Source organism: Phaethon lepturus, unplaced genomic scaffold (genome assembly GCF_000687285.1).
Source record: "Phaethon lepturus isolate BGI_N335 unplaced genomic scaffold, ASM68728v1 scaffold32171, whole genome shotgun sequence".
Lineage (NCBI taxonomy): Eukaryota > Metazoa > Chordata > Aves > Phaethontiformes > Phaethontidae > Phaethon > Phaethon lepturus.
In genome coordinates, this window is record NW_010520325.1 from 9,306 (window position 1) to 19,013 (window position 9,708).

Genomic DNA, 9,708 nt, shown 5'->3' on the forward strand with positions numbered 1-9,708 from the left:
GACCACGGGGGAGAAGATCAAATGCCGGCTGGTGGCCGTGCCCCACGGCAATGACATCGCCTCCCTCTTCGAGCTGGACCCTACCACGCTGCAGAAGACGGACTCCTTCGTCCCGCGGTACGTGAGCGCATGTTGCCGTGGAGGGATTGAAGTAAAGAAGGGAGGCTCAACTGCGTGGTGTGAAATTTTGGCAAGCCTGTTCTTGGCGGGGCCTTGCTGGGTGCTGGGGGAAGCGGTGGGTGCTGGTGTGTCTGCGTGGGGATCGCTCACCGGGACGCTGTGCCATTTGCAGGAACTCCTACGTGAGGCTGCGCCACCTCTGCACCAACACCTGGATCCAGAGCACCAACGTGCCCATTGACATCGATGAGGAGAGGCCCATTCGCCTCATGGTACGGCCCCGCTCCCTCCTCCCGTGCGTGGATTTATCCCCTGTACCCCAATAGCTCTCAGCATGCTCCTTCGCAGCCAGCACCCAGGCTTTACCCAGGGACTGAAATACCCTGATGATCCAAGGGGGTGGCTGGACACCAGCCTAGAGCCCGTCCCAGTAACCTAGAGCCCATCCCAGTAACCTAGAGCCCACCCCAGACCTTCCGCTGGGGACAAACTTCACCTGGGTTGGTGGCAGATGGTCGGGACGTGCTTGGCATTGCCCTGTCTGTGTGATGCTGCTTCCCCATTGCTTCCCAGCTGGGCACGTGCCCCACCAAAGAAGACAAAGAAGCTTTTGCCATCGTTTCCGTGCCCGTGTCTGAGATTCGGGACCTGGACTTTGCTAATGATGCCAGCTCGATGCTGGCCAACGTGGTGGAGAAGATGAACGAAGGTTTTCTCAGCCAGAATGACCGGAGGTAAAAAGTTATTTCCCCTGGAAGATGGGGCTGTGCTGGGCTGCTTCAAGGGCTCTCCAGCATCGCTGCAGGATGGGGCCCCTGCCTGGGTCTTGGTGCCAGCGCTGTCTTGTTTTCCTGCCCACAACCCAAATCCACGCCTGCTTCTCCCAGGAGTCTGGCGAGGAAACCAGATAACGCCGCAGCCCCGCTCTGGCCCCTCCTTTGCCGCTAGAAAAATATCCGAGGGGCTGAGAGATGGCCCCACGATAGGGGCAGCCGCGTTAGTCATGGTATTATTTTTAGGTGGGTGGGTTCTTGGTGCTTCCTGAGCAAACACAGGTCCCCCGTGGGACAGAGCGAGCCGCTTCCGCCCTGCCAGCCCGCCCTGCGTGGGTCCCGTAAAGGTGACTAAGGGGGCAGAGGCGTTAAATGCAAAATCCCTGGCATGAATCACAAGCAAAGGCCCTGTGCCATTTACCCTGGCACATATAGTTTCCTTAGGAACCATATGGGCTGTAAAACCTCTTGCTTCAGGGCAGCCATTGACCTCTAACAGGGAGGGGAGAATTGGCCAGCAGCTTCCCTCGCAGTCTTTTGAGCCCTGACCGTGGGCTCTCTGGTCCTCCAAAATGCGCTGGCATCATTGCAGGGACCCGCGTGTGGGTAGGCTGCGTGGGGTGGGTGAGAAGCCCCCAGCCCACTTGCACCGTGCCCCTTTGCAGGTTCGTGATCCAGCTGCTGGAGGACTTGGTGTTTTTTGTCAGCGACGTCCCAAACAATGGCCAGAACGTGCTGGACATCGTGGTGACCAAGCCCAACCGGGAGCGGCAGAAGCTGATGCGGGAGCAGAACATCCTGAAGCAGGTGAGTGGCCCTGGGGCCCTGCATCCAGGCAAGGCTGAGGTCCTGCAGAGACGTCCTGCACTGCCCAGGACCGCGCTGGAGTCCAGGGATCTGGAAACCCCCATGGAGGAGGTGTAGCTGGTCTCCAGCTCATGCCCCGGTGGTGCACCAAGCCCTCCTGGCAAGCACGGCTGGTGTCCAGCCCTGCGTGGGGGTGGTGGTGTGGAAGGGGACACAGCACTTATCACCTCTGCTTTTGGGCAGATCTTTGGGATCCTGAAAGCCCCCTTCAAGGACAAGGGCGGGGAAGGGCCCCTGGTGCGGCTGGAAGAGCTGTCGGACCAGAAAAACGCTCCCTACCAGTACATGTTTCGGCTGTGCTACCGCGTGCTCCGGCACTCCCAGGAAGACTATCGCAAGAACCAGGTGCATGGGGGTGATCGGGGGAGTCCCCATCGTGCCATGTGTTGCAAAGCCCTGGGGGGCTGCCGAGGTCTTAGTGGGGCAGGGGGGCACTGCCAGACTCCAACAGCCAGCCCCGTGCGCTCACCACCTCTCTGTCTGCTCCAGGAGCACATTGCCAAGCAGTTCGGCATGATGCAGTCCCAGATCGGCTACGACATCCTCGCCGAGGACACCATCACGGCCCTGCTGCACAACAACCGCAAGCTGCTGGAGAAGCACATCACGAAGACGGAGGTGGAGACCTTTGTCAGCCTGGTGCGCAAGAACCGCGAGCCACGGTGCGTGTCCGGAAAGGCCCCGTCCCGAAGGGCTTTGCACTGCGTGATGGGTGGGATGTGCCTCGACCAGAGGTGGAGAGAGCCCCCACGGACCCCCCTTTCACAGTGAGCTGTCTCTGCTCTGTAGGTTTTTGGACTACCTCTCGGACCTGTGTGTGTCCAACCACATTGCCATCCCCGTCACCCAGGAGCTGATCTGCAAGTGCGTGCTGGACCCAAAGAACAGCGACATCCTCATCAAAACCGAGTGAGTAGCCGAGGGGAGAGGTTTTCCGTGATCAGGGTTTGGTGCCTGGCTGCACCTGCCACCAGCTCCTGTCACCCCTCAAGGTGCAGCCGCCCCCCGTCCACAGGAGCATCTCCAGTTTTACCCCTTTCCTATCCTAGGCTGAGGCCGGTGAAGGAGATGTCCCAGACCCACGAGTACCTGAGCATCGAGTACTCGGAGGAGGAGGTCTGGCTCACCTGGACGGACAAGAACAATGACCACCATGAGAAGAGCATCCGGCAGCTGGCGCAGGAGGCCCGGGCTGGCAATGCCCATGATGAGAACGTCCTCAGCTACTATAGGTGATAATCTTACGGCATTTTGTCCCCAGGTGACGACATAAGGGTTGCACATACTCACTCCTCCCCCTTGTCCGCGGGCAGGTATCAGCTGAAGCTCTTTGCCCGCATGTGCCTGGATCGCCAGTACTTGGCCATCAAGGAGATCTCCCAGCAGCTCGGTGTGGACCTGATCTTCCTCTGCATGGCAGATGAGATGCTGCCCTTCGATCTCCGGGCGTCCTTCTGCCACCTCATGTTGCATGTGCATGTGGACAGGGACCCCCAGGAGCTGGTGATGCCCGTGAAGTTTGCGCGGCTCTGGACCGAGATCCCCACAGCCATCACGATCAAAGAGTGAGACACGTTGGGGCTTGCAGCGACTTTGAAGGACAGAGCAGGAGGTGGGATGGCAGATGTCCAGTGTAGGGACTGGCTTGGCTTTAGCAGGGACTGGGAGGGGAGCATCTGTGGAGTGACTTTGGTAGGTCTCAGCATTCAGAAGGAAGTGTGACTCCATCACAGTCATGAGCATCACTTCTGGCCATGATGGCTCAGCAGCTGCCTGGACAGCACTCCTTCCAGGGTGGGTGTGAGGAGACTCGCTGCCATCCAGCTCACTCCCACCATCTCCCCTCACAGCTACGACTCCAACCTCAACGTCTCACGCGATGACAAGAAGAACAAGTTTGCCAGCACCATGGAGTTTGTGGAGGACTACCTCAACAACGTGGTGAGCGAGGCGGTGCCCTTCGCCAATGAGGAGAAGAACAAGCTCACCTTCGAGGTGCGAGCCCTGCCGGTGTCACTGGCACGTTGCAGGATGCAACACGGTTTGGCTGTGACTGCCTCAGCAACGAGGGTGGCCGTGCTGGCATCCCACTCCTCCACGTTTGTTTCTCCTGCTCAGCCCTGAGCACGGCGAGGTCTGGAGTTGTCTTGTCCTTCCCCAGGTCGTCAGCCTTGCCCACAACCTGATCTACTTCGGCTTCTACAGCTTCAGTGAGCTGCTGCGCCTGACACGGACACTGCTGGGCATCATTGACTGCGTCCAAAACCCCCAGCTGATGATGCAGGCAGTCTACAACGATGAGGTAACAGGTGAGTCCCTGCTCCATAACCAGGCATAGTCCTGCAGGAAGATGTTTTCCATGCTCTGCCCAGTGCTTTCCAGTTTTGGCTTCAAGAAAACAAGCCACTGGTTTGCTGACATGGAAACTTTGGCTGGGTCTGCACTGGGAGGCAGGAAGTGTTGAGCCCTTGGCTATGTCAGAGAAATGGCCAGTCCCTCCTACTCGTTCTCTGATTAATATATACAGCATTTTCCAGCCTAAGTGGGTCCTTCTTTTGGTCCTCTGCCACCTCCCTTTGCATCTGCATTAACTCTACCCACTGTGGCTGCCTCTGTAGGGAAGAACGTGCGGAGGTCAATCCAGGGCGTTGGGCAGATGATGTCCACCATGGTGCTGAGCAGGAAACAGTCCATCTTCAGCACCCCAAGCCTCAGTACCGGGTCTGCCCCAGAGCAAGTGGACAGAGGGAGGAGCATTGAGAACGAGAACATTGTGGTGATGGAGACCAAGCTGAAGATCCTGGAGATCTTGCAGGTTGGAGCTGGTGGGGAGAGAGAAGCATTGCAGAGCTGTGGGTGGGACCTGTGGGGTGGGGAAGACATGGTTTTCTGATGCAGAGAGACAGCTGACATGAAGAGGGCACTCACTTTTGTGTTCTTCTTCACTGCTGCCAGTTCATCCTGAACGTGCGGCTGGACTACAGGATTTCCTACCTGCTTTCTGTCTTCAAGAAGGAGTTTGTGGAAGTCTACCCCATGCAGGACAGTGCGGCCGATGGGACAGCTCCAGCCTTTGACTCCACAAGTAACTCTTCCACTTTGCTCCTGGTACACCTTCAACTCGGCAAACCCCACGGGCTGAGGACGCAGAGGTGGCAGCGGTGACAACTCCAGCAGCTCTCCAGCCGCCGCTGCTGCTGACAGGGAGCGTGGGAGGGCATTGGAGTTGGGGCAGATGGGGTGAGGTGTTGTGTGTCCGTCATGGGTGGTCAGAGCAGGGGCCAGGGAGCTGGGTTGGTTCCTGCGGGTTTCTGCCGGTGCACAGGGATCATGTTGGCCACCTCTTCCATCTCCCTTTCCTCTCCCTTCAGCTGCAGCCATGAACCTGGACCGGATCGGCGAGCATGCAGAAGCCATGTTCGGTGTGGGGTGAGTCCCTGCCCGCTCCGGTGCATAGTTAGCCTGGCCATAGGGCTCTTCCTCTCCTATCCATACTGCCGAGGCTGAGAGCTGCAGGTGATGAGGAAGATGAGGCTCTAAAGCCTAATGCAGCTGTCCCCGTTGGCCCCGAGGGGTGACTGAGTGCACACAAGCTCCCACGTGGCTGCTAACACCAAGCGCTTTCGTCCTGGCTTCAGGAAGACCAGCAGCATGTTAGAGGTGGATGATGAGGGAGGGAGGATGTTTCTGCGAGTGCTGATCCACCTGACGATGCACGACTACCCACCGCTCATCTCCGGCTCCCTGCAGCTCCTCTTCAAGCACTTCAGCCAGAGGCAGGAGGTCTTGCACACCTTCAAACAGGTAACCCTGGTGGGACGCTGCTCTGGAGCACCTCTGAGCCCACACTTGGCTGCGGGTGCAGGATATGGGATGGGTCCCGGCCCTTTTCCTTGGGACAGAGGTCTGGAAGAAGAGGGGAATGGGGCTCCTGCCCCAGACTGGAAACCCCTGGGAATGTTGCTGCAGGTTCAGCTCCTGATCTCAGCCCAGGATGTTGAGAACTACAAGGTGATCAAGTCAGAGCTGGACAAACTCCGCACTATGGTGGAGAAATCGGAGCTCTGGGTGGACAAGAAGGGCAGCAGCAAAGGGGACAGCACAGTGGAGGGGAACAAGAAGGAGAAGAAAGAGGTGAGAGCCCTGAGCAAGACCCTGGGAACCAGGGAAGGAGAGGAGTGGGAGGCAGAGGTGCAGCTCGCTTCAATTCAACACCTAACGCCTCTCCATGGGCCATGCACCCCTCTCCCTGGAATAGGAGGGTCAGGGAGGGTCCTGCGGGGTGTAGTTAAGCCCCCGGCTTTGGAGAGGTGCAGTGGGACCCTGATGCTGTTTCTCTCCCCTTGCAGCATGCTGCCGATGAAGAGGTCGTTGCTCCGGGAGAGAAGAGCAGCGAGAACTATCAGATAGTCAAGGGGGTAAGTGAGACCGAATCCTGTCCCCAGGGCTGTTCCTGGGGGCACGGCCGGCGATGTCTGCCTGGCCTGGGCTGGCTCGGGTGCACCGGCAAGAAGGGAAAGGGTGAAAGCGTAGGGGGGACTTCCAAGCTCTCCCGTGGTTCAGTAGAAACGGTCCAAGCCAGGGCTTGTTCCTGCCAGCTCGGCGCAAGGAGCCCTGTTACGTCCCCAGGGCTCGCGAGTGAGCCTTGCACTGGGGGGACTGGAGGGGAGAGGGTTGGTGATGGGTACGAGGGCTCTCTGCGGGGCACTGCAAGGAGGATTTCTGAGTGGAGTGCCAAGGTTTGCGAGAGACGCAGGGAGCACCTGGGTTTATGGTGGGCACATCTGGATCGCAAGCAAGCCTCCGGTGCTGGTGGCCGTCTTGATGGGATCCCAGGCTCAATTCTCCTCTGCCATGGTCCTTCTCTCCCCAGATCCTGGAGCGGCTGAATAAGATGTGCGGGGTTGGAGAGCAAGTGCGCAAGAAGCAGCAGCGCCTTCTGAAGAACATGGACGCCCACAAAGTGATGCTGGATCTGCTGCAGATCCCTTATGAGAAGGTGGGCAGAAGCTGGCAGGTCCTCAAATGCCTAGGGCAAGGGGTGGGGGATGCAGGGACCCCCTGCATGGCTGGGTCCAGCAGCTGGGCAGGGCAGGAGGGGCAGCAGCCTGCTGCTGCTCTCTGTCCCTCGCCAAGTCTGTGTATTTCTCTTCTCTGCCCTTCCTCAGGGTGATGCCAAGATGATGGAGATCCTCAGATTCACCCACCAGTTCCTGCAGAAGTTTTGTGCTGGCAATCAGGAAAACCAGGCCCTGCTGCACAAACACCTCAACCTGTTCCTGACGCCGGGGGTAAGGAGAGGGGACCGAAGGGAGGTTGCAGGCAACAGCATGGGGAGGGGCTTCGGCACTGCTCCTGGGGCTGAGAGCAAGAGACACAAAAGCCACGAGAGGAAGGGTGAGGGCAGGAGGGGAGGCTGTTCCTCACAGCACCCTGGCCTCACTCTGCTCCCCTGGTCATGCAGCTCCTGGAGGCTGAGACAATGCAGCACATCTTCCTCAACAACTATCAGCTCTGCTCGGAGATCAACGAGACGGTGCCGCAGCACTTCATCCACTGCGTGGCCACCCATGGCCGCCACGTGCAGTACCTCGACTTCCTGCACACCATCATCAAGGCCGAGGGCAAGTACGTGAAGAAGTGCCAGGACATGATCATGACCGAGGTGAGCACCTCTTCCCGCAGCCTGTGGGGCAAGAGCGTGGGGTGTAGCAGGGCATGGCTCCTGGGAGGTGCATGGTTGGCTTCTTCCTTGAGCCTTCCCAGCCATGCTTGCTTCTCCCTGGAGTAGGAAACATCTCTAACAACCATTTTGGAGTCCCACAAGCTGTGATTTTTTGATTGCACTGCAAATGCCTGGTTTTCCCTGTAAATGCACGGCCCTTTCACCCTTCACCGGCTGCTGCCCCTCATCGCACCGGTGCAGAGGACACTGTTTTCTGCCTTGCGAGATTTCTGACCCTCCTTCTCCAGAGCGGTGACCACTGACCCTTCCCTGCAGCTCACCAACGCAGGGGACGATGTGGTGGTTTTCTACAACGACAAGGCCTCACTGGCCACCCTTCTGGAGATGATGACAGCGGCCAGGGATGGGGTGGAGGAGAACAGCCCGCTGATGTACCACATCTCACTGGTGGACCTGCTGGCTGCCTGTGCTGAGGGCAAGAACGTCTACACAGAGATCAAGTGCACGTCCCTGCTGCCCTTGGAGGACGTGGTGCGGGTGGTGACACATGAGGATTGCATCACGGAGGTACGGGGTGCCCAGTGAGGAGGGTGCCAGTGGCTTTGCACCGATTGCCTTCTCCTGACAGTGCCTGTGCCCCCCCTCTCCCTCCCCGCAGGTGAAGATGGCCTACGTGAACTTCGTCAACCACTGCTACGTGGACACGGAGGTGGAGATGAAGGAGATCTACACCAGCAACCACATCTGGACTCTCTTCGAGAACTTCACCCTGGACATGGCTCGGGTGGGTGGGGAGGGCTGGGGGGGAAGTATTGGGTGGGGACAGGTTGGTGTCACTGAGGGTCCCTCAAAGCCTGGGAAGCCAGACACGGGGCGTGAGCACCATGGGGACTTGTGTAGCTGCCACACTGGGGGCTGGGGACCGCTTGGGGCTCTCTGGCATAGAGCCAGGACCTGTCACCAGCCACATCCTTCAGCTCAGCAAGGTCCCAGCAATGTTGCATGTCAGCAGCATCGGGCCAGGATGCGTCCTCACTTCACCCTGGTGCCATCAGCATCCTCCTTCTCCTCACAGGTGTGCAAGAAGCGAGAGAAACGCCTGCCAGACCCTACGCTGGAGAAGTACGTGCTGACGGTGGTGCTGGACACCATCAACGCATTCTTCAGCTCTCCCTTCTCGGAGAACAGCACCTCGTTGCAGGTAATAAGGTGCTGCATGGACAGGCCATGGCTGGGGGAGGAAAGCAGCTCATTGAGCCCCCCAAAACAAGGTCTGGAGACACCTTGCACTGCTGTATACCTGCCTGCTCTCTCCTTCAGACCCACCAGACCATTGTGGTGCAGCTTCTCCAGTCCACCATGAGGCTGCTGGAGTGTCCCTGGCTGCAGCAGCAGCACAAGAGCTCGGTGGAAGCCTGCATCCGCACGCTGGCCATGGTTGGTAAGGAGCCGTGCCCGGGTGATGCTCTGTTCCCACCGACCAGGAGGACTGCAGCCACCCTTGGCTGCCTCTGCCCGGGCAGCGAGCAAGAGCCATCGTCCCTACTGCGGGTCTTGGCAGGGCACCCAGCAGAGGCTGCTGGCCGGGAGTGGGGAGGCTCGGCTCCGGGATGAGCTGCTTTTTCCGGGATGAGCTACTTTTGAGCTACGTCTCCGGGCGCGACCAGGGTGGCGTGGGGATAACCGAAGCCTGGGCTTGGTTGGGAGAAGCCTGGTGCGTCCCTGCTGGTGAAGGGTCTGGAAACAAAGCCAGCATTTATGGTGGTTTTCCCTCGCCAGGACTTTGCCCTGAGCCTGGCTGTGGCTGGCTGGCTCAGGACAAGGGTTGTTAGCACTGAGTCACTGTGTGGAAAGGATTGCTCGGTGGTTAGACACTTGGGTGGGGATTTCCCTTTGTAATTTGAGGCAGGGAGCTTACAACATCTCCATGCTGGGCTTTCCCAACCGAAAACTGGAGGGACTACCTCTTTCCATCCTACGCTGGGCTGGGGCGGCTGGAGGCAATGTTGTGCTGTTGGGGAGGGATGGATGGGAATACTCCGCTCCTCGCTAGCCCGGAGGAGCGTACTCTTGTATTTAACGCAAGCCTTCTCTGCTGCAAATGATGAGCTGGCGAAGGGGTGCCCGGCTTGAGGCAGTGGGGCAGGACCCAGCCGGTGTCGTGGTGTCCCCATCCCTGGCTCCATCTCCTGCAGCCAAGAGCCGCTCCATTGCGCTGCCCATGGACCTGGATGCCCACGTCAGCTCCCTGCTGCACAGCAG

At 59.0% G+C, this 9,708-nt stretch overlaps 1 protein-coding gene across 1 annotated transcript in view; it reads left to right on the forward strand.

Annotated features, from left to right (window-relative positions):
* Positions 1-9,708, forward strand: part of LOC104628694 (inositol 1,4,5-trisphosphate receptor type 3-like) — a gene marked incomplete at its 5' end in the record, with an annotated part of 30,676 nt that overhangs the window by 7,845 nt on the left and 13,123 nt on the right. The window contains 25 exon segments of the mRNA XM_010297361.1: positions 4-117; positions 293-392; positions 694-854; positions 1,559-1,700; positions 1,944-2,105; positions 2,250-2,422; positions 2,550-2,669; positions 2,810-2,992; positions 3,074-3,325; positions 3,611-3,755; positions 3,922-4,069; positions 4,379-4,575; positions 4,716-4,845; positions 5,132-5,189; positions 5,399-5,564; positions 5,730-5,894; positions 6,110-6,178; positions 6,634-6,759; positions 6,929-7,051; positions 7,225-7,425; positions 7,762-8,013; positions 8,105-8,230; positions 8,522-8,647; positions 8,767-8,887; positions 9,642-9,706. Coding sequence (XP_010295663.1) covers positions 4-117; positions 293-392; positions 694-854; positions 1,559-1,700; positions 1,944-2,105; positions 2,250-2,422; positions 2,550-2,669; positions 2,810-2,992; positions 3,074-3,325; positions 3,611-3,755; positions 3,922-4,069; positions 4,379-4,575; positions 4,716-4,845; positions 5,132-5,189; positions 5,399-5,564; positions 5,730-5,894; positions 6,110-6,178; positions 6,634-6,759; positions 6,929-7,051; positions 7,225-7,425; positions 7,762-8,013; positions 8,105-8,230; positions 8,522-8,647; positions 8,767-8,887; positions 9,642-9,706 — 3,625 coding nt within the window.